The 25,295-nt window shown below is 42.2% G+C and overlaps 1 protein-coding gene across 3 annotated transcripts in view; it reads right to left on the bottom strand.

Annotated features, from left to right (window-relative positions):
• Positions 1-279: 279 nt before the first annotated feature.
• Positions 280-25,295, bottom strand: part of LOC135490791 (uncharacterized) — a 28,022-nt gene continuing 3,006 nt past the window's right edge. For 2 of the 3 annotated variants that reach the window (XM_064776295.1, XM_064776293.1), the window contains exons 2-5: positions 7,263-8,801; positions 6,416-6,566; positions 4,622-4,760; positions 280-4,212 (exon numbers count right to left, since the gene is read on the bottom strand). In XM_064776295.1, coding sequence (XP_064632365.1) covers positions 3,644-4,212; positions 4,622-4,760; positions 6,416-6,566; positions 7,263-8,758 — 2,355 coding nt within the window. In that variant the 5' untranslated portion in view covers positions 8,759-8,801 and the 3' untranslated portion in view covers positions 280-3,643. Of the gene's footprint in view, positions 4,213-4,621; positions 4,761-6,415; positions 6,567-7,262; positions 8,802-11,545; positions 11,725-25,295 lie in introns of those variants that run through there. The other variant, XM_064776294.1, reaches the window with a different exon arrangement.

Below are 25,295 nucleotides of genomic sequence, written 5' to 3'. Positions count from 1 at the left end.
AAGTAGCCTGTGTGCCCGAGGTAGCTCATGTACCTGGGATATCAAGACCCTCTTGTCTTTGGTAGAGATCCTATCTCACTATGTACTTGAAGACAGGCCCAAGTAGCCTACTTGGCAACTCAAGTAGCCTTCGGGAAGTAGCTCGTGTGCCTGAAGTGGAACATCAAGATCCTCCTGCCCCAGGGACACACTTCCATGGGACACTCAGCTCTTGAAGCAGGTCCAAGTGTACCCTTTTTGGTAACTCAAGTAGTCCAAGTAACTTCACACAAAGAATGGTTTAACTTCATTATGTTGTCTTTAATTAACACTCTAATTGTTATCATGATTCAATAAATACTTTCATTAACGTAAGCAATGATAAAATTCCAACACGAAGGCATAATATTAATTTGGCACAATGGATTAGGGCCTATGACTATGTCCATACTATTATCGCTGTGGTCAAGACGCCATCCTCTCAGGATGGGTGCACATGCCTACCAGTCTATACCAGTACTGCTTTGCAATCACCTCTTCCCCATCAGTGCCCCTTAGTGGTGGAGCACTGCTGGAAAGAAACAAAATGGCCGACTTATGGGGTAAGCCTTTCACATTAAAAATACATCAGTTGTGATGTCAAAATCATTCGAGGCTGCCATAACTCAGCGAAATTCAGCCACTCCACGCACGAAGTATCTCATCTTGAAAGAGGCCAGTTGGCTATCACTCACTGACTCAGTAGGCCAGTGCTTATTCTAGAGATCTTGTAAATAAATGCTCTACAGTCATCAGGCAAACAATCACGGAGCTGTCTTTTCAATGAGTACATGTCACTTGAAACAGTAGAGACAGAAGCCTGCACAACCAAAGCCAGGGAGAGGAAAACCAAAAGAATACTCACATCAGAAACTGTTAGCACATTCCAAGCTTTCACCCTGAACCTTATTCTGTGGAAGTTCTTTACAGCACCCTCCAGGTCAAAGAGGGAAAAAGTGCTCAGCACTCAGACTGGATACAATGACAACGAATGTTTTACAATACAATTTCATTGTACTTGTTTTTAAATCACAGCTAGCGTTTCGATAGAAACCAGACTTGGTTATGAGGCACAAACATAACAGATAACTTGAGAAAGAAAATTTTGGTAAAAATGTATAAAACAATATGAAAGAATAAGCGTAGACAAAAAGAGGAAACAGATCTGTCTATTCTGTTCACAGAGCCGCATATTTGACACTTGATCGGTTTTCTAAGCCAACAGCGACAAATAGCTACAGGAGACATAACAAACAATGGGTTAACGTGCGTTCATTTGGTATATGGGATGCCAGATTTGCAAACGTAATCACAAATGAATAAATGAAGGATATGACCTTCATCAGACCGAAGCATCGTCTGTTCATCCCATGCCGGGATCTCAAAAATGAAAAAGCAGCTGACGTACAAGTCATTCTCTATGTAATACAATACACACCCCTCACCAGATGTAACGTAAAATGCCATATTGACTCCCATGCCTATTACAGTGATCAGTATAACATTATGGCACCTCATAGGTCCCTCCACAAATGGCATCTCTATACACACTCCAACATTTCAAGCTCGCATTAAAATATCAAATAAATCAAAAAGATAAACACCTTACAAAATAAATATTCAACAATACTTATTCCATTAGTACCGAATCGAGGGCAAACATGAATTTTTACAACAAAGTCCATATTCTTTGAGATTCAATACAACCGGTTATAGCCATATATCAGGTTTTTATGTACACTATTTACAAAGATTATTTTGGTATTTTGCCCGTTGTGTCGTGGGAATAGGTCACTGTCATCGAGGGTGTACATTGAATGTATTCACAAAATATTACAATTCATCTCCTCTTCCCTTTATGCGAAAGTAGTAGTGATCGCTTCCCCTTCCATGCATTTTCTTTTTATACATAATTTTCTAATCTGAAGGGGGACTACAGAGAGAAACCTTGGGGTCAAACTGTTAGTATCCAGGTGATTGATAACCATAGTTGGAACCTGGGTCTGGTTCAAGCATGAATAGCACCGATGTATCAGCCGGTTCGTAAACTTATCACAGCCCATTTGGCTCCTACCTATAGTCTCCCTTTAAGAACCTTTGGACATATACCTGATCTTGAGAGGGGGATCACTTCTATACATCGAGTAAGAATTAATGGATTATACGACAGATTTTAGACATCTTTTAATGTTGCAGAAGAATCCACAGGATTTTCACTGCATCTGCTTCTAAGGTCACAACAGTTACTGCTTTGAGTCATACATACATGAGCTACTTCACAAAAGTACTTTACATCATCAAAGTAATGATATTTACAAACTTGTAGTTATTCTTATATAATAATTATAATTATTTGATATCAACAAAATAATGATAAAGATAATAACACACAAGAAACTGACCCAAACACAAAGAACTTTCTAGAAGTAGCTGGTATCACTTTTTGTCCCCGGTAATGCAGAAAGTCAAAGTGATTGTGGGCTCGGTTTGGCCAGGTAGCTACTCAGTTCCCATCTTGATCTTAAGCACCTTGATTTACCACGACATGTAGACGGATCCTCTCAAGGGACCCGCCCAGGACACCAACAAAAGTGCATGCGAGTTCCTCCTGAGGCTGCAGTGTCAGAATGGAGAGAAACTTGTATGAAAATATACGAAAGAGCCCGGTGAAATCAACCCCATTACTCATTCAGCCGGAAATAATCAACACACAGACCAGCCATGTTTTGGGCCAAATATATTTTAAAACTTAGAATACAAAGCATTCTGAATCTCAAACCGGATTACTGGTTCAACTACGGTACTTTATCCTATGAACAATAACACTTAAACACTGATAATTTTATGTATAGATGGAACATTTAATAAATGTCCTGTGGATTATAATAGGCCTATATAGTCAATCAGTTCATTGCACGTCTTGTACAATTGTATTGGGTACACTTGATATTGTTTTCTTCACACATACAAAAATAATATCACTTTCAATTTTGCTGGCAATATGTGAATATATGAACTCTTTCTCCTGTTTCTGCGGTGACTGGTCAAAGTAATGCTCAAAAAGTTTCACTGAAACTATAATAGTCACCTCCAAGCAGCAAAAACCCAGTTGGGTTGATTTGAAACCACTGACTTTACATTGGAAAGTTCCAGGGTGTCAGCAATATCAATGAAGTCTATGCTTCATAGTCTGTGAACTGATCTCACTCAATCGCAAGTCTGCCTGGAAATCATTTCAATGTCAGTTATTCACAGTGAAGGACACCATCAGTATATACCGCATTCCGGAACACTCTTCCCAAGGCCAGCTGAGAGATAAATATCCATTATCTTATGGTTGTGACAAACACTATTTACAATGCATCCATTGCATGGAGCAAAATCACTCGCCTGGCTTTTGCACTCTCTCTCTACCGATGTACTGAGTCACTGGCGCATCCATCCAATAAAATCTCTAAAAGCTTCACTTTGAAAAAGCTTACAAATGCTCACATCATAAAGAATATGAAACAAAATATTTGCCCTTTTCATGTCCTATTCTAAGTTTCAAAGAATTCCTTGAAAATACAGCTGACAAATGCAGCATTGTGTCCATGACAGAACCAGAATGCAAGACTGTGAGAATCTAGCCTCCGCATCCACCACAGCCTCCACAACCACCACAGCTGCCACAGCCTCCACACCCTCCACAACCACCACACCCACCACAGCCTCCACATCCCCCACAACCCCCAGCATCACCACCACAGGCAGCACCACATGCTGCCCCTTGCATGGACCCCCTGATATACGAATTAGAGGGGACATCCATCGCCCAGCCTGCTGCTACACACAGCAATAAAGTGTCATTTTCTATCCTGCGAACCGACTTATTGCTTTCATTTTGTGGGGAAGAACGTGATGTGCCCTCCTTTCCTGGCGGACGTGGCTGGCACAACACATGTAACACCGCCACAGATAATGCCACCGAGATGCTCTGTGATACGTCGTTGCTGTTAATGACCATGGTGCCATTTTCGATATTGCAGATTAAGCTATCGAGGGTGAACGTGAAATTGTAGTTTGCAGCATGGATGACAGAGTGGAAGGCTTTGCCCGTTCGTAGATTGTGGAAGCTGATGGCTAGGTAGCCTGGGTTGCCTGGCACTCCAGGAACACCCTTCACACCAGGTTGCCCTTGGGTACCAGGGATACCTGAAATCCAAAGCAATAAGTTAATGATACTCACAAACGAAACGAAAATGGACTAAAGCTGAATGACCTTAGTTTTACGGGTAGTCACCAGAGGCCAGCAACTAGCAGGTGAATAAATATGCCTCCAGATAACCATGGAGAATCACTGTACATCTTCGTTTCTAAACATATCTCATTCTATTCAGTTCTCTGCATAACTAATCTAGGGGTCATTGGGTGTGGAACCATAGGCTAACACATAATGGCAATGAACAGCATAGAATATGACAACCTTTTTCTCAGTGATCCTGGCCAGAAAATACAAATAACTAAAACATCAGTAACTCTTTTAGATCAAGGAGAGAAGTCATTCATTATTAGAGGTATCAGTGAATGATTTGTCTGACACAGGCAAGTGAAACATATTTACCTGGTGTTCCTTGGACTCCCTTCCTAAAGCCAGTCCACTTGCCAATGACAATACCAAAGTCACCAAGGTTGTCTTTAACTAACATGGCTCTCTCACCACCGCCAAAGTCGAGTGATATGCCGGTCTTCGTGTGTGTGATCTGTAATGATGAAAAGATCATAGACGATCATGATGATCTTGATGCATTTCCTTTGGAACATTCCGTAAGTGAAGCCACAACGAGTCACAGATGGATCCTTGAACAGCAGTAGCAATATCTCCCAGAGTTTAATCTCCATTCCATCGGTGCATTTTTATCATGCTTAGGTCAAGGCTACAGCACAGGAAGTCAACTAAATCATGTGGTAACTGACTGTGTTCAATCGATGCAGAAAACTTCACGAATGGATGCCTCAATGTCACCCAATGTGACCATGCTGCAGGGTCCACTCAATCATGAAACTTATGATTCAGTAGGTGAAGAGAACTTAGAGAGATTAACTTGAGTGTGAAGAACAACATTACTGCAAGAGGAAATCACAAATTCTTTGTTTATTCCACAGGTCATGCACCACTGAGTGTATGACATGTATGAGACAAATGACTGAATTTCGAACTTTGAACTCAGATCAGGTTCCGATCCAGAGTCAAAGAAAAGGAGGCGTACTCGGTGATAGGGGGTGTGTCCTCCTGATTTTAGGGGAATTTCACCAAAATTCATGTTCAATTGTTATTGAGGGGCCGGCACAGCCAGTCCTCCCAATAGGACATTGCAATGAGATACATACCCTGGTCAAAACTATGTTGCGACAAAGACCATAACATCTACAATTTGGGACAGGAACAAGCACTGTGAAAACACTTTTTGATTTATAACAGGCAATACATCCTTCCCGACTATTCTGTTACAGCAGCATGCCTGGTATCATATCCAATTAGCAAGCCTCCAATGTACAAAAAAAATCAATAAATTGCTCTTTTATCTTATGAAACGGAGCATTTGAGTAGTATGATCAAAACAATGGTTCATCTTCCCAGGGCTCATGGCCGTATATAACTTGTATGATATCATAGTCAATTATTAACCCCCAGTGGGTCTTTTACTGTCCCGATACCAAACCAGGGTAACAATGTTTTTACTTTCCAAGCCCAAATTGATGAATTGGCAAAGCTCATTTTAGTATCAGTGGCCAGCGACTTCAGTATGAGAACACGCTACATTCTTCTTCGATCTCCGACCACTGATTGATGGGCCCAGAGAGATTGAACAAATGGACAAAATGTCAATACAGATTCCCAGAGGAAGTGATTTTCTGTGTCGGACATGGGCTGGGAGCAGCCAATTCAAGCATTCTCCGCCATAGAAATCACACCGTTGCAGACTGCTTTCTTGTTTATAAATTTATCATGACGTCTGCAGAATATCTTTATATTCTACGCTCATTGATGATATCATGCTGTGGTAATTACCGGTTGAGTGATAGATAATCAATATAGGTGATAATTACTTCTGCAATTCTGACGTCAAACTTTGAAGTCACACATCAATCCCCTCCCCTTTAGCTTTCCTGGTACAGACAAGGGACCATCAGCTCAGGCAGACTGTACAGACCCAGGATTTTATGCCTCGAAATACTGCTGGAAAGTGGGTTCAAGCATAGACCTTTGCTTAGTAGGCTGTGATTTTCAATACCAACTTATCTGGTCTTTAAAAAGGTCTCTCCTACTCATATTTCATGGTTTTTACAGTCCTATGTTTTGCAACTAGAGCCGTCAACAGGGAACCATAACAAGAAACGCGCAAGCAGTACGTACCTGTGACATGACTGGTAGCTGGTCTGTGCCAATCAGGTGTGCGACAGACACCATCTTGTCCTCGTAAAACGTCTGGACTGCAGACATCATAAGAGGAATCGAATGGATCACCCGGACAGTGAACTTGACTTCTTCTTCATGGTTGAACATCCTGCAGAAGGTAAATTATCAATGAACAAGTCTCTAACATTGCTAGCCCCTCTGCATTGTGTTTGTGGAAAGAGTCTTGATACTGCCATGCCATGTGTGGGGTTCGAGGATACTGAGTTAAAACCAAGCACAGCAACAACAAACATGTCTTCCAAACCACCAGTTTCGTCAACATCATCCGTCGTATTACAATCAAGCTGGCTCGAACTGACCGTGTATTTTTGCCTCATCTCAAAGCGTCTTCAATTCAAACAGTTTCTCTAACAGCGCTCACTAATTGGTTGGAGGAATTTGCAAGTAGAATTAAGTGGTGAGCATTCAAGCGTAATAATTGAAATGGCCAGAGTCTCAAGTTCCACGTTTCGCTGAGTGCACCGACAGGAATACGCTTGAGGGATTCCAATTTGTTGATCACAAGGACAGTTGGACAGCTCTCATTACTTCAAAAGGTTTCACAGCTGTAAACAGATATTTTCAAGAGTTCAATGCTCACTGTCCACTGGGACCAGTATCATACAAGATTTCATTAGTAGTTTGTAACCAAAGGTGAAATCCAAGAGGATTCAATAATGGTACACATAAGAATACAAGAAACCTTCTCTTTCTCTTACTATTCGTCTTACATACGACAAGGAATCTTTCTTTCAGTCAGCAACTTTCACCAGATGATATACTAGAATGATGTAAAACCACCTACCTATGTGATGCCACAATGCATGTGTTTGCTGTCCCCTCTGGTAGCCTGGCCAACGGAATCGGACCCCACAGCTGCTCAATGTTCTCCGGCATGGTACACGTCTGGAAGGAGCCGTTCTGCATGGTGAGGTGGCATGGGCCTTGCTTGGGGCTTCCAACAACCGCCGTCATACTGATCGATCCGATCTGATCCTGTGTATGCGCTGTCAACGACAACCCCTTGGTGACTGTTTGACCTTGAATAGGAGTGCTCTCAACAATCTGTCGAAACGGAAAGATGTGGCTGCCGAGGACGTCGTTTCCGCTACAACACAGAAAGCCGCGCTTGTCGATTAACTCAAAAAGGATATTGTTGCATGCTCCTGTGTCGAAGGTAAACTTGACAAGTCCATCACCACCATTTTTTGACCACACACTCGGTGGACCCTTCAGTTTCAAGATGCGGTGTTTCGTACTGTTTTTGTATCCTAATGAGAGCTGAAGTGTGAACTTATCCAGATCAGACGGATTGACGTTGCCTAACTCGAGTCTCTGTATGACAACATCGGCGCGTTTGCTCGACAGTTGGAACACCTGTTCCTGGAGGAGCGTGGTAAGTTTCCCACATGGTGGGTTACCGCGGTACATGGCACCACACAAGACAAACTCCTCATTAAAGGTCTCTTTCCACAGCTGGCGTGTTTTTGTGTCAGACCGACTCAGTTTCGAATCGGGACCGCGGTCGTTGACAGAATCATCATGGTTGAACATGCGTCCGAGTATTTTTGTTGTGTCTTGTGAGTAAATGAGAGGGTGAACTTGATGAGAATGCCAGACCAGATCAAAATCATAACAAGGTACAAGAAACTCCTCTGGGTTCTTCTGTTTCAGGTACAAGTACTTCTTGTACCTGACCACGGCAGACTTCAAGAACCCACGGTCCTGGTAATGCGGAAGCGAGACTTGGTAATAGAATAACCGTTGGCGGAATATCGCCGCACGCACATCGTAAGCAATCTTGCTCTCTGAATTGTCATCTGGTTCTTTGGTGTGACCATTCGAGATGCCATTGGTAACAGGTTGACCTGAAGTCGCAGTCAGGATCACCAGGAAAGGTTCCTTGGGGTATTTTTCCTGCCACAAGCGCTGGGTGCGGTCAAGTGCCTGCTTGGCCTCCTTATCTGCCAGCAATTTATGGTCTAAGACTTTATCAATGATGCGTTTACAGTCCTTCTCGTAGTAGTATGGAGCAAGCAGATGAACAATCCAAACCCAGTGCACATCCAACGGAGGCATCAAGTCTTTACCATTGCCGTTTCCATTTTGTTCTGCTAGAAACGGCAGCCAGAGTTTCTCATAACGACGGATAGCATTCTCAATCACTGGGCCAGGCTCGCACAACTGTGGTATGTCATTCACCTTCTTGAGTATGGCCAGCAGACGTTTGGAAGCTTCCACAAGGTCAATACTGATCTTGATGTCTTTCTCAGGAAACGTTGGACTGCCGTTGCTGCTCATGGTTGGGTCGAGATTGGGATCAGTGAAGAGACATCAGTAAACTCTGGAAATACAGAATAAAAAGATGGTTTAAGTTACTTGTGATGACAGAATCTGTTGTGCTATCACGTACAGAATCAATCAGAACTTCAACTGGAAAAGAAGCAAACGAGTGGGCTAACTTTTCAACTGTACAACCAAATAAGCGTTTGTTCTGCACTTAGACATGTTAGAGGAGTTGTTTCCAGGGTCCAGATAGTATTCCTCTTCCACGGCGGGGATGAGCGTTTTTGCAATTGATTGCAGTTACTTTCTGAATCACATTTAGAGGTTACTGGTGTGACTCCGAGTCCAGCTCCACAATGTCATAGAGAGAATGGAACATGTTTGTCCTGAATAGTGAATATGGGATCTGATTTACAAAAACATCATAAACTGGTTGAGTGTCTCAGTACAGTCCAATAACCTGACTAAGTAGAGCAAGTGTGCAACAAATATCAATTCATCTTCCGAGCCCCCAAACCATTCTCGAATTAGTCTCATGCTAAATGACGTAGAAACTCGGCGAGAGAGGAACAGTTAATCTAAGAGGTGATTCGACTTGGTAGGAATATCTTATTCCTGCCAAGTGGACTCATGGGGAACATTTTTGCATATTTAGGAACCGAGATAAGAAACATGGAAGAGATTGATGGCGAGGTTCTGATTGGGTGCAAGATTATCCACCAGACAACAATAGCAGTAGGAGACATTTTAGGGTGACAGCGGTATTGAGAAGTGGAGAAGAATATTGTGTGTGAATGTGTTTGTTGAGTTCAAAGTATTCATGACGACCCCCATATTTGTCAGCCATGACAATCAACCTGTTTGTTAGATGAGTTCAGCTGTTACCACAGAACGAGAGCTTGGTAACTGCTACAGCTGAACAAATACCCAGTGCTGCTGCAATCTTTCAGGAGGAGATCAATCTTCCTTACTGTTTGCCGAAGAATATGAAGAAATGAAAAGTCAACATATCCCCAGACTGAGATGGGATACACTCTCTACAATCAGAAGTCCTTGGCAAGGATGTCATGTATCATCGATTTACCACTCCCTGCATGTTGGGCACCGTAGACAAGGCAAAAGGTGGTCATGTCTGCAAGGCAATATATAGCAAGCAACACGTGAATGTAATCCCTGCTGTTGCTGGCACAGAGGCACACGTGGTCGACACTTTTCTTGACAAGTAGAACTACCAGAAGTGGGTACCCCCCCTCCCCCGTGATGGGCTCTAACCTTGTTAGACGTGTGATTGGTCTCACCTGCACATCACATCAGCCAATCATTCCAATCATCCGAGAAGATATCCTTATCGCAACTTGTCGCCATTGCCGCCAAATCTCATAATATTCTGAGGTGAGAAAATCATAATCTAATGGCCGACAATGCTAATTTGGTGATTGGTTTCCATGGTAACTTGATGGCTGGCGAGGGAGATGATCGGTTTATTGGTCAGCAGTGCCTGTCACATGGAATCAATAGATGGAAGACAGTATCTGACATGTCTTCGGGTGCACAGGGGATTCATGGCCATTAGTGCACACTCTTCACTTTAGAGTGCAACAAGGTTTGATTTGTGTCTGTCTGGATAAGTATTTTATCGGACACATCACAGGCAAGCCCTTAAACGGGAGCAAAGTGGTCCAAATTAAGTCAAGCTAAGCCCAGTTCCCTTGCTCTGCATATCAGTCACCTTCAGTTGGAGCCCTAGCTCCTGCCGATAGTGGACCTAGTAGTTTCAGAAGCCTGCCAAGGTCATCTTAAATGTGCATCAGAAGTCGATGCCGGCTCGAATGGGTTTTTGTTGCTGAGGAAGTGATGAGTTAGCTCAGTAAACTTTTTGCGAGATCACATTTTTCTCAACGAAAAAGTGTCAAGTTTAATTAGGAGAACTGTGAGCAGCGATGTGCAAGCGCTACTCATTCAATTAGGCGAATACTTCAAATCCCCTGATCAATCAATCAGTGTCTACAAAATTAACTGCCTACGCACTGGTGGCCATGGAGATTTGAAGTCTTTTTCCAAAGACCGGGAAGAGACAGTTTTATACTTCAAGACAGGAAGAGCCAGAACCAAACCTGCTCGGAACAGGAGAACCTCGCATACCCCATCACTGCAGAGCACCATCAAATCTCCATTCTAAATCTGCCAATTCTTCAGCTGTAAGATAACATTGACCCATCTACAGCATAAATAGGAAGGGTAACAGATGTAGGCCTATCATAGCACTTCCAATTCCATACAGCAACATTTCCAATATTGCAGCTGACACAGGCAATTCGATATATTCTGTATACTAGGATTGCCAAGTCACAACGACAGCAGGTAAACATATGTTGCAATGGTAAACAATAACATTGACTTCTCTCACCAGATATATCATTGCATAAAACACGAATAAAACCAAGCATTACACAGTAGTATCTAATAAGTAGCCAAGATGGCTCATTTGAACATCCTGATGGGGAAGCCTCTCTGAGGTATGACTGATGCACATCTACTAGGTAAAAAGTAGGTCATCATGACCTACTGACCAACGTTTTAGGTGTAACGAAAGGACACAACGACCTTGTTAACAGGGATCAAATGCATTGCAGGCCAAATCAGCCAATATAGAGTACCATATCAACATCAGTCATGTACTCGCCCAATACCAATGCAAGCAGTGGTCGTGATACCACAACAGTCAAGGCAAAAAGAACCCCAACAATCTTTTGGTCGACGGACTGATTGTGAAAATGTGCCCAACCTGATTCTATTACCTACCTTGATATACACAGCTCCACGAGAGTAAATCGAGACGCTATTCAACAAGCAAGAAGGCAAAAAATGGGCAATGAACACTAAATCAGATGCTAAAATACAGTAAGCAATTCCAACGAGATGCATACATAACCATATACTACGTTCCTGGGGCTCCGTGCTGTGCTGCACCCCATCATTGATCAACCAGGCTCAACTAACCCATCTACATTACAATATTGTGTCGAGTACGGCGGAAAATCAATGTGTGCGTTATATTGCTTGTTGAGGCTTGGCTGGAGAATGGTAGGCAGTTGTTGCTTCAGTTGGGAAGGCAAAGCAATGCATGGATGCTGTCACTATGTTTACTTTTATAGTGCTAATCAACCAGCAGCAGCACATACACGAGCTGGTAAGGTCTGTTGTCGTGGTGGCATTGACTAAAACCCTATGTCGCAATTGTGTTTACCAACTAGATGATGATGATGATGATGAATGACGATGGTGATATAAAACTGGCAACACGTAGCAACAAAGCTGTACGGTTTCCAAGCAGGATAGTTGGCAAATCTAGGGCTCCAACTTTACTTTGCTTGCATTTCTATCAGAAACTATTCTAGAAGCTGACCATGCAATAAGAGACAAAGCTAGTCAGTTCGTTTGCCCCATTATTATCATGATGATGTAACAGGTTCAATTTGAACAGTTTGAAGAGTTTATTCCCCCTTTAAGTCTGCTATGACCAATGGTTTAGCTCAGGTTATTTTGGGCCTTCACGGTCCCTGAGCCTTATGTCATTTCATTGTATGTGCTTTATCAGCTATTATTGTTTGTATAGTTTTCCTGGTCTACTGAGTTTCCCTCCAAATTCAGTTAGCCTTGGGATCCCGAACTGTGTACATGCATGTTGTAGACCTGGTCAGATGAGTTTAATATAAACATTTCTATATATTTGATTTCTTCCTTTTTCATCAACAATGTCACAAGGATTGGAACAGTGAATCTGTGGACATGAAGACTGATATAATACAGTATTACATTTGGGGGCTCAGCCGTTTGAACTTTATTTGGGTATAGGTATTCCTTGGACATTCTTTTGTGATTTAAAAATTCAAGATGGCTGACGGGTGTTTCCGAAACCTTCAGGAGGAAGTCGTGTGTGCTGTCATGGAGTCGTCGACGTGAAGTAATTTCTATCGTCTGCTGCCAGCAGTTGTGTTTTTCGTAGTGGGAGTGATTCGCCCAGTGATCGTCTGGTTTTTTTCACATCTTCGTGATGTTTTGACTTTGGCAGACCGCCATTGTCGTTTTGACGTCGATACATTGTGCACTTGCGACACTGTTCTTTCTTTTGACCGGTCCATCTTTAGTGTTCGCCGCGTTCCCGCATAAATTTCGCGTTGTCTCGCGCATCGCGCTGTGACTTTTGACTCCGTGTATTGCTTGACTGTGTATTCCGCGTATTGCGCTGTACACCGTGTACATGACTGACTCGTGCAAGACTTCCGCTGTGGACATCCGACTTTGACCATTGACACTGACATTATGAACTGACTTTTTCTGTGTTCGTAACATGGACAGTTTTGGTTCTCTTTGCTAACTCATTCATCATTTCATTTTCATTCTTCATGTATTCTCATTTCATTTGAACTTTTAAGTTTATATTATCTTTGATTTGTCATTTCTTTCTGTTTGTAACAGAATGCTTGTGTGTTGTTGTATTCAGTTTGCATGTCATTGTAACCAATTTATGTAAAATTCTGTTTGTGAATTTTTGACACATTTTCAGCCATGCAGTGTAGTTGGGTTTTTGAAAATTTAAAGGGAAAGTGTACCTGTGTTTTTGGTGTCTAGTGACACTTGGGGACTTTGTGTCTTTACTTGGTTTTGCTGTGGGTGCCTTCCTTTCTGGTGACATTATGCTGCATGCTTGAAACTTAGTGCATGTGATTTTGAGTTATTTTGGAAATAATTTATTTGACAATTATTTTCCTATGGTGTCTTTGTGCATCGCATGTACTTAGTAGTGTATTATTTTGCATGAAGATTCTTTTGGTTTCCAATGATGTGTTTAGGTCATACGCAGACAGGGTAAATTTTGTTGACATTTAGACGGTTTGAATTTTTGTTGACTTTGTAGACCTGGCCGTTGCGTAACTTGCCGTCATTAATCGAATAGGTTTCGATAATGTTCGCTTGAATTATGATAATAACTTTGGTGGTACTACTTTGAATTTCTTGGGTCATTTTGGATTTTCTTGTGGTTTTGATTTAGTTGTCAGGTACAGGGTGACTCGGTTTGAGTTTACTTTGTTTTGGTCAGGTGATCCTATGTATTTCTTTGATGGTACTTGGTGAATCTTACAGTGTGTGGAATCACTTTGATGTTTCTTGGTGGACTTTACAGTTCATTTTTGTTTCAGCATAAAGTGTGTTCCATATTGTAGTACAACTTTATCATTTATACAGGGTGTCCTTTGTGACTTTGGATTGATTTGATTTATCATCATTGGTATTATTTGTGAGTCTTTAGTACTTGCACTTATATTATTGATCATTAATTGTGAACATTTTCCTTTGGCAGGGTGATGGTTTGGTACTTGGTCTCCAAGATTTCTACACCGTGTTGACGTGGACTTCTGCCTGGTTCATTGATCTGCAACTGCAACTTCCACTACAACTGTTACAGCTGTCTGGTGGATGCCGATCATCTTTCAACTGTGAGATCTCATTGTGTTTGATTATTTTACAGGTCATCTTTGTTCATCTCTTTACCCAGAGTGTTGTATGCTCTCCAGGTTTTGGAGTTAGTATTTTCTTGGGTGAAGACATTACAGATATTTATCATACTTCTTTGCTATTCTTTCATCTTGTACTTTGTAATATTTTCTTGCAGTTGGTTTTGGTGAAACAATACTTACTCTATATTATATTATTTCGTACGTTGACATTGTCTATTAGTAGGTTTAGGTAAAACTATACTTGCTCTTAGCATTTGGATTATACCATACTAGTGATATTTGCATATGATAGGTTGAGGGTGTCCTCATACTTATACATATTTGTTGATAGTCGTCTGATATTTTCATTCACTCCTTGTCTTCGCTGTTATGCGCCTGATTTTCCAAATGGCAACTGGTGATAATTTCAAAGCGGAAGACATGGATTTGACTGCTACTACTGGTTCTGGTATAGGGTCCAATAGGACAGAAGTTTTGAATATTTGTTTGGAGATGATAAAAGATCTCGACTTCAGTCAAAGGGAGGCCCTCATTAAGGCCTTGGGCGAGTCGCAGCCCAAACCGAAGTCTGAACCTGTAAGTGCACACCAACCTGTAACTTCAGTTCCTGCAACATCGTCTACCGTCTCAAACCCAGTTAAGACAAATGCAATGGGTCGTGGACATATTTTCAATTTTACTTCTCGTCCTAATGATGGACGGGGTAGAACGATGGGAGATTTGCTGCGGCATAGTACGCCGCAGGGTGCTACTGCTACACCTCAGTCGCCCCCATCCCCTGTCCGTTCCCCTGGTGGGTATGCTGGGGTCAGTCCACCTCATATGCCACCATCTACCCCTCATCCTCATGCATCTTCCCTTTCAGCTGATCATGATAGTGATAGTATTAGATCAAAGTTACCACCTATAGGGTCTGAGAGAAAGAAACTTTCTTTTCAGTTGAATCAAACTGACAGTTCAAGGCAGCCTCGTTATGTAGTCAGTACTCCACGTTTAGGTTCTTTCTCTGGCGACAAAAAGTCAGAGGTGTCATATCGCCAGTGGAGGGCTGAGGTAAAGGGATTACTTGCTGACCTTGGACTACCTATGCAGACCATTGTAGGTGCTATCAGGAGATCATTGAAGGGTATGGCTGCAGAATGTTTATTGCAGTTTGGGGAGGGGCTCTTCGCCCCGCATGAGGTCATTGGGGAGTTTGACAAAATGTTTGGGGAGGTATTAACATCTGAACAGGTGTTGGCGAAATTCTACGCGTCGTCGCAGGAACCGGATGAAAACGTTGCGGCTTGGGGTTGCCGAATTAGGGAGATTCTTTCTAGGTGCCCCGATGACACATATTGTACCGGTCCTCAGGCCCAGGCCATGTTGAGACAAAAATTTTGGTCTGGCCTCAGGTCAAAGGATGTGAAGTCGGCAACTAGGCACTTTTACGATGCAGGTCGTGGTTATAGCGAGCTTTTAGTGGCGGCCCGGCAGGTGGAGAAAGAGATGGGTTTAGGGAAACCTAAACCGGTCCAACAGCTTAGCAATAGCTCTACTGCCGCGGAGGTAAACAAGCTTGACTTGATTTTGAAGAAAGTTACTGCTCTTGAAGGTGAGTTGGCCACTTTGAAGAAAGAGAAAGCTCGTGAGGCTGCTAAGAGAGCAGATCAAACTTCTTCTTTTGCAGATTCTACTACCACCTCTACACATTCTTCTTCAGGTGGAAAGTCCTATTATGCAGGTATTTGTAGTTACTGCAAGAAGAAGGGTCATCACATCGATGATTGTTTCAAACTACAGAATAAGAACAAGCGGTTGGGAAACGCCAACGCACCCTTGATCGGGGGCGGTCAAGGGGACAAAGAGTAAAGCCCCACCCCCACAATTCTCTGATAGGAAAGGCGTCGGAGACCACTGTTTTATTGAAGGAGACAAATGTTGATTGTCTTCTCGATACTGGTTCTGTGGTCTCCACCATTTCTACTACTTATTTTTCAGAGAATTTTCCCGATGAAGACATTCATCCTTTGGATGATTTTATAGATATACAGAGTGCGACAGGAGATAAATTACCCTATATGGGCTATGTCAAATTACCTTTGACCCTCGGTTCCTGTCGCCTCGACATTTTACTTCTAGTTGTGCCAGATACAAATTATAACCGTCTTGTTCCACTTTTACTTGGAACTAATGTGCTTGCTGAGTTGGCTCCGGAGAGATGTAACGTTGAGGATTCTGTTTGGCGTGATACTTTACGCAGTTACTGCCTGTCCGGTAGTACTGTAGGGAATGTTACAACATGTAAGTCTGTTACAATTAACAGCAACTCTCAGATTTCAATAAAGGGGATTACTCGTTGTAAATTAGGTCACTCTGCCAATGTTGTTACTGAATCTTCCAGGCCACTTCCAGGTGGACTTGTACTTGTTTCTTCTCTTCAGAAAGTGTCTTCTCGCAGTGCATCTCAGAAAGTCTCGGTTATTTTAAAGAATGTTTCGAATACTCCAGTTACCATACCAAAGCGTTCCGTTCTTTGTAGTATTTCAGAAGCCAACTTAGATATTTCTCCGCCTACTATGGACATTGAAGATACTTCTTTTCCCAATGCATCTGGGATCGAGACTGCTGCAGAAGTCTCCGATACCTCTGATGAAATGCCTGATTCTGATTTTTTTAAACTTTTCAAGTTTCAGTCTGACATGGACTCAGAACATTTCTCTGAATTGAAGAATCGTTTGTTGAAATGGAAACATGTGTTTGCCAAGTCAGAGTCAGAGATGGGCAAGACAAATGTCTTGAAGCATCGTATTGATTTGTCCGATGATAAGCCATTTAAGATTAGGCATAGGAGAATTCCACCGAACATGTACGAGGATGTGAGGGTTCATTTACAGAAAATGTTAGACACGGGAGTCATCCGTGAGTCTAAGAGCCCTTACTGTTCTCCTGTTGTACTAGTACGAAAAAAAGATGGGTCTCTCAGATTCTGCATTGATCTGAGGGAACTTAATAAACGGACCATCAAGGATTCATATTCATTGCCTAGAATTGATGAGACTCTAGATTCTATTGCTGGTTCTTCCTGGTTCTCCTGTCTTGATCTGAAGGCAGGCTATTGGCAAGTGGAGTTAGAGGAAGAACATAAGGAGAGGACTGCGTTTTCTGTGGGACCGCTGGGTTTTTATGAATGTAACGTTATGCCGTTTGGGGCTACAAATGCTCCCAGTACATTCCAGCGTCTCATGGAGCTGGCTTTGCGCGATGTAAATCTTGAGATGTGTTTAGTGTATTTGGACGATGTCATCATTTTTAGTCCTACTGTAGAGCAACATTTAGACCGTCTTGAAATCATTTTTGACAAGTTACACAAAGCCGGACTCAAGTTAAAGCCTTCTAAATGCCAGTTCCTCTTAAATCGAGTCAAATATCTAGGGTATTATGTTTCCAAAAAAGGCATTGAGATGGACCCTGACAAAGTTCAGGCTGTGCGAGACTGGCCACCTCCTCAGTCGGTTGATGAACTCAGGCGTTATCTCGGTTTCACATCATACAATCGAAGGTTCATCAAGGATTATGCTAAGTTAGCTAAACCTTTGAATTGTTTACTCCAAGGTCATTCTACTCAGAAAAGGCAAAAAGACAAGCCGTCGTTTCGCTGGGGAGAGGAAGAACAAACCGCATTTCAAAATTTGAATGAATCATTGTGCTCTCCCCCAGTCCTTGGCTTTGCAGATTATTCTTTGCCATATGAGTTAGAAATAGATGCTTCGAGAGGTGGCCTTGGAGCTATATTATACCAGTACCAGGATGATGTTAGAAAACCTATATATTTTGCTAGTAGAGGACTGTCCGCTTCAGAAAGGAACTACCCCACTCACAAGTTAGAGTTCTTGGGGCTGAAGTGGGCAGTGACTGACAAGTTTAAGGACTATTTATTCGGGGCAGAGTTCAGAGTCAAGACTGACAATAATCCGCTGACATATGTGTTGACGAGTGCGAAGCTCGATGCCACAGGGCACCGCTGGTTAGCTGAGTTGTCAGCTTATGACTTTACCATCGAATATTTTGCTGGAAAGAGCAATGCAGCTGCAGATGCGTTGTCTCGTCTTCCAAGAGAAACTAGTCTGATCAATGAGGATGTTGTAAAAGCTATTTCACTTTCCCTCACTTGTCAAAATCTCTCTGCTGTTGAAATTCTGAATGCCAATATTGATTCTTCACATTCCCTATACCAAGTTGATTCGCTCACTACGGATTTTGTTGATATTAAGTATCATCAGGGGCAGGATAAATATATTTCAGATATCATTGCTTCTCTGGCCAGAGGTATTCGTCCTGACCCCTCTCCGGAGCTGAAACCTTGGTTACGTCATTTTAACTCTTATCGATTGAACGACAAAGGTATTTTAGTAAAACAAAGTATGTTGAATGATCAAGTTGTTGATCGTGTCGTCTTGCCATTGTCTCTTCACACATCTACTTTGAAGCAGCTGCATGATGACATGGGTCACCTTGGTAAGGATAGGGTGATTGATCTTGTAAAGTCCAGATTCTTCTGGCCGGGTTATGTCAGTGATATAGAGAATTACATTCAAACTTGTGGTCGATGTTTACGCCGAAAGACACCTACTAATGAGAAAGCTTCTCTCACCAGCATAACCACGTCGCAGCCTCTGGAGATGGTCTGTATGGACTATCTCACAGTTGAACCTTCCAGGGGTTGTGAAAATATTTTAGTAATTACAGATCATTTCACCAAGTACTCTGTAGCTATTGCAACAAGAAATCAGACAGCACATACTACTGCCAAAGCTCTTTATGAAAATTTTATAGTTCATTATGGTTTTCCTGGTCGGCTACATAGTGATCAGGGCCGTAATTTTGAATCTGCTGTTATAAAGGAATTGTGTGCTTTAGCTGGAATGACCAAGTCTCGGACAACTCCCTACCATCCAATGGGCAATGGGCTTTGCGAACGGTATAACCGCACCCTTTTGTCAATGTTGGGTACGTTGTCCGAGGACAAGAAGAGTAGTTGGTCGCTGTACCTCTCCACGTTGACGCATGCGTACAATTGTACGCGTCACGATTCTACTGGATTCAGTCCGCATTTTCTAATGTTTGGCCGTGAGCCACTTCTTCCTGTAGATATCAATTATGGTCTCGGTACTCCTGATGTTGGCGCCAGTGAATCTTATAGTTCCTACATTAAATCTTTGCAGGAGCGTCTTGATTATGCATTCTCTATGGCTATGAAAAACCAGGATACCGCTTCATGTAAGAATAAAGGGAGATATGATCTCAAAGCGAAAGCTTCTGTTCTTCAGACTGGTGATTGTGTTCTTGTCCGCAATGTCCACTTACGCGGTAGACATAAATTGGCTGACAAGTGGTCGACCGATGTTTATACTGTTGTGGGTCAACCAAACCCCAATATTCCGGTATTTTCGGTTCGCTCCTCGAAAGGAGGTAATCCGCGTGTTTTACACCGTAATTTGTTGATGCCAGTTGGAGAGATTAGAGATGAGGAAGTTGTGAAGACTCCGGCCCGGTCCAGTCGTACTCGCCCTGAGAAGGAAGTTGTTGTACAGCCTGCGATGAGTGATGACGAGGATGTCGATGTGATGATTTTGCCACGTGTTGATGAAGTTCCTTCTTCTTTTGCATCCGCTTCAACCGCCGATGTTCCACATGGTGACAAACTTCCATCTTTTACATCTGTCAGATCTGATGCTGCACCTCCTTCTGATATTGTTCCGTCTACTTTGTCTACCGATTCTACCCCACCATTATCCATTACAGATGTCGTTCCGGTCCAGCCCGCTGTTGTTGAGCCTGCGTCCCAGTCTTCGGTTGATGTTAGTGCGTCCGAACATGCTGCTGTTGAGCCTGCGTCCCAGTCTTCGGTTGATGTCAGCGCGTCCCAGCCTGCCGTAGATGCCAGTTATCCTACTACAGATGTGACCGTTCCTCCTCCACTGATAGATGTCGATACGCCGTCAGGAATTGCGCTTGACGTGACTTCGATCGATGATGGTACTGTTCCGCCTCCAGTGGAATTTGATGATGGTGGTACTGTTCCGCCTCCAGTGGAATTTTCAACCGTTGGTCCAGTGGATGAGACGGTCCCTGTAGATGTTCCCCCTGGTGAATCCTCTGCTGAATTCCACACATCCCAGGATGACGAGGAAGAGAGTGCTCCGGAGGACAGCCCTGTTGCAGCCCCGAGGAGATCTAAGAGGGAACATAAACCGCCTAACCGTTTCAAGCCATGTCAGATGTATCAGCAACAGCCGCGCGCGCCGCCTGAGCCTTGGCGATCCAAGGTTGATTATTTTATGTCGCTTGCAAGCAAGCCTGAGTTTGCGCAAAATCCCGCTATTCTTGACAAAGTTCTGTCTTTAATGAAGGATTGAATGATAGTTGGTTTTCAACTCGTGATTATTTTCTGGTTTGAAATATATATAACATTTTGATTGAATGTTGGCTGGTTTTGGCAGGCCATGTCAATCAAGAGATTGTTTTCTACTTGAGTGTGTGTTTTCTTCTTTTGTTTCGATATTTCGTGGAGATTTATATCAAGTAATTCTTGGTATTGATATTTTGTACTGTATGATTAGAGTCTGTATAGATTCCATAGATAATTCATCAGTACTTATTCTGTTGCATCTCTACTCATATCAGTTATTCAAGGTATTGTTTGACAGTTTATCAATGTAAATCCCTTTTGGACTAAGGGTTTTTGGTCAAACAGTTACTAATTAATACCTTCCAGATGTTTTGTAAGTCATTTCCCTGCAATTTTCCTTTTTTCCCAATCTTGTATCATCTTATTGATTGTTGTTTTGTGGTGTGATGGTAAGATTGAGGAGGTCATTACCCCTTCTCTTCTATTATATCTTCTTGCAATGATCTTCAGTAAATCAAACAATACTACAATAGTTCTTCACAGTACCGTATTCTGATAATGATTCTAAACTTATATATTTCAGTATCTTGTCTATTCGCCTTAATCTCGTTCTGATTCGTGCGATACAATTAATTTTCAGTGTGAACTCTAGAAGTTTACTGTTAATTTGTAAATACAATAATAATTCCATTTCTTGTAGCTCTTTACCTTATGGTGTTTTTCAGTTTTCAGGATGCTGGATTGAAATTTTCACTTTTCAGTCTTTGTCTTTAATGATTCTGAATTCTGCTCTTTGATGGTTCCATTCTTCCCTTCTTATTGTTTGAAGGTTTTGGTTTCGCATCTTTCTCAACTCGGTTTCGTTTTGAGTTTCACCTGGTATTTTGGGTTACATGTTTTGTATATATGGTGTACATTTCTTTTTATCTATGGTAAATGTCAGGAGCCATTTTCTCTTGACAGGGGAATGTGTAACAGGTTCAATTTGAACAGTTTGAAGAGTTTATTCCCCCTTTAAGTCTGCTATGACCAATGGTTTAGCTCAGGTTATTTTGGGCCTTCACGGTCCCTGAGCCTTATGTCATTTCATTGTATGTGCTTTATCAGCTATTATTGTTTGTATAGTTTTCCTGGTCTACTGAGTTTCCCTCCAAATTCAGTTAGCCTTGGGATCCCGAACTGTGTACATGCATGTTGTAGACCTGGTCAGATGAGTTTAATATAAACATTTCTATATATTTGATTTCTTCCTTTTTCATCAACAATGTCACAAGGATTGGAACAGTGAATCTGTGGACATGAAGACTGATATAATACAGTATTACAATGACCAATTCATACCAAGGCTCTCGAGACGGATTCTCAATGGATTGGCAATCAACAAACCTTCCAAGAGGCAGTACTGAATCGCCTGCTCTATCAAACCCTGTAATAACATCGCAGCGGTCTCCCCTGAACCGGAATCCCCTTCACCATGCCCTCTCTTTGGCAATTGTTCATAGAATCTGAATGAAGCAGTATCAAACGTTTGTACACCGAGTTCCTCGACACCTTCCTTTACAAAATCAATATGATTTTCAGTAACTCGTCTGATCTGATTATACAAAACAAACACCGCAGTGACAGACTTGATTTAATAAATGACTCAAAAGATGAAGGTGCAACCCGCTTTAAGGCAGTGACATGTCATGGGCATACACAGATATATATGAGAAATCTTGGTAGTGTTTGACAACTAAAAGAGATATGTTGTTATGAAAGAGATACATGTACGTTGCAATGGCCCGCAGACAAGCGATCTTCTTGTCACTCATCGCAGCAAAACACAGGTGGCAACACTTGCCAATGGAAAATACCTTTTAAATTATATCTACCATCACTTTACTTTTAAATCACATTAGTGTCATAAGCAATATTAAGTTCCCCGAGTGGTTAAAGTCTGTAGGATGTGCCAAAATCTACTGAAGAAAACAAAGTTTGAGTCTTACTTAACACACCCCCATGGGAATGTTTAGAATGGTAGGTTGTATTTCAAATAGGAAATAATAGGCAAAAACCCCACTCCACCTGTACAAGCGCACTTGAATGCCGGATTGCCTACCTGCCTAATGTTTTACGCGGTAGTCAAATGGATAGAGAAAAGCGCACTGAAACCTTACTCACTTGAGTTTTGACGATAGCTAAGTAAGATCCGATAACTATCTTTTTATGTCCGACACGATACCTGAACAATAGAGCAGCAGGTCCGTTCCACAGGTTATAAGGTTATTGGGGCTAATTCGTCATGCTTGTAATCCTGACTTAAGCTTTAAAGAGGAGTCGCACCATTTCTTTCTCCACACTGTAGGGTTCATATAAGCCTTTTTCTTTTACAATAACAGTTTGTGCATCTTACCCATTACACGCACCAGTTACCATTTTCAAAACAGCTTATCAAATTTGCGTAGAAATCCCAGTGGCCTAACCAGCAGGGACTTAGGAAATAAAAGCTGTAGGAAACACGGGATAAGCGGCTGTAAGATTGATGAAAATAGTGTCGCAATTATAAAAGAAATGTAGGCCTATACTCCGAACCGTTTTGCCCTTGATGACGTAAATGACTATGTGATACAGGTCATTTGATGTATATGTGTGCTACACTCTTGAGTCTGAGGACCCCTTGTCTTTCAAAAGATGTCACTGTCCCACGGTTCATCCCCCCAACATTTGCCCATTCGCATAAAAAATGTCAAAAAATGTAACGTAAGCTACAATATAGCAAGCAAATGGATTGTCAAACCCTGGGCACTCACGTTACGTAGTGAAAGGATTGAATAATGAAGCCAGAGGTCTCATCTCAATTATTTACGATGAAAGGACCAATATTATAGGAAATATTAGCTGATCAGGAGTCCACGCAATGGATTATTATTGGCATATGCATGGTATATTAAACGGCTGAATTGCTGATAATCGAACACTTATTGACCACTCAGAGTGATCAGGCAACCATATATCTCATGTTTTGTTCTTCAAAATACAGCGTTTGGGCTGAATACGTAAATCCTACATGTTGGTCAACAATCAGTGGTCAATGATTACCCAGGCGGTGTCTGCAGGCCGGGAATATTTGCAACCTCCAGTTGTATATTTGTATTTTTAGCGGGCAAAAATGTCAACACCCATGTAATAGATTATGGCAGTAAACATGCAATTTTGTCAACTACCAATTGAACATCACACTCGGCCACAGAATGTTCTCATTATTCATAGAGATGAGCCAAGTCTGTAAACCGGAAAATGTTCGCAATACAACTTTTGTGGTAATGAACATTTCCCATTCTGTGTACGCCTATCCTAGACCTGTATAGAACCATTATCCATGACAAGACATGCTCCCCAGCACCAGTTTATGTCTACCAGCAGGCAAAAGAACTGATTTTTCACTCAGGCTAACAGGTGAGAGAGATGGAAAGATTGCAAGCTAATGACAGCAGGTGCCGACATTTCAACAGTTTCACTTCCAGTCATCAACATCGTCAATTTTTTTTGGCAGCCGGGAGTGAAATGCCGATCAAAATGAAATAGTTAACTTTTCGGAGCCACTGATGATCGAAAGTTGTTTTGTTGCCAAGGAGGCAAGATCTCTTTATACTCATATACCCGACTGAAGATGTTGTGTACGCCAGATTTAAGACCGATTTCACCTACCTGTGAGGAACTACAACCTGAAAGTCAAACAACTTCTTGTTGATGGATAAATAGCCCTGGCAAAGCAGGCTGCATGTGTTGTTAATGGAGAGGGAAATGGGAGGCTGTTGATTCAAGTTTGATGTGAGGAAGATGAAGCCTATGTAACCTTGCTTCAAGCGGAACAGGTGGTCGATAAACATGAGGAGCATCACAATGTTTAACCAAGGCCCAGATCTACGGTTCACTATTGGGTTTTTTCCAAAGCTAAACACTTCCATATTGTAGCATCTCACTGGCAGACCCCATCCAGGGGAGGACCAACACAGTGTTTCAGCCGGGTTTAGCCCCCCTCCCCTCCCCCCTGCAGCACCCTGCCTTTTCTCAAACTTCTCTCATTGCCATGCCTTCTTTCACATGTGGCTCATGCACCTTCCATTCCAAGCAGGGTGCTGCACATTGCCTTCTCCAGACTGATAACCCTTATCTGCCATGTTTTCTTAGATTTCTGGCTGAAACAGGATCAAGGCATCAGTGAAAGAGGCGGCGCCAATTGCTGAATGATTGTCAATGCCATGAAAAAGTGTGACGACACCAACTCACTTAAGAGATGTGTCCATGCTGGAGGATGTCAGTGTCTGACTGATGCAAAGTCCCCTCCACATGAAGTCAAGAATGTCAAGAATAAACTCATCTGTAAAGTAAGGTTGATATATACTCATCATTTACCAGATTGAGTCAGGATGCCACCGACAACCTGATAGTCAATTTGATGGACAAAGAACCTTGCTCCAGATCTCCCCAGGAATGCTGGGTGTTCATCATTCGATGAATGCAATGCAATCAACTTTTGAAGAGTCGATCATCAATGATCAGAATTGTCGCTTGCAGCAGCTGTCAAAACGTTGACCGATCATTGGTCAGGACAATGTGACAATATGAGCGTTAGTCAGCTGTAAAGTTGATAGTCAAG

Source organism: Lineus longissimus, chromosome 7, assembly GCF_910592395.1.
Source record: "Lineus longissimus chromosome 7, tnLinLong1.2, whole genome shotgun sequence".
NCBI classification, from domain to species: Eukaryota; Metazoa; Nemertea; class Pilidiophora; order Heteronemertea; family Lineidae; genus Lineus; species Lineus longissimus.
Note: the sequence above shows the minus strand (reverse complement) of the source record. Positions and strands in the feature narration are given on the sequence as shown.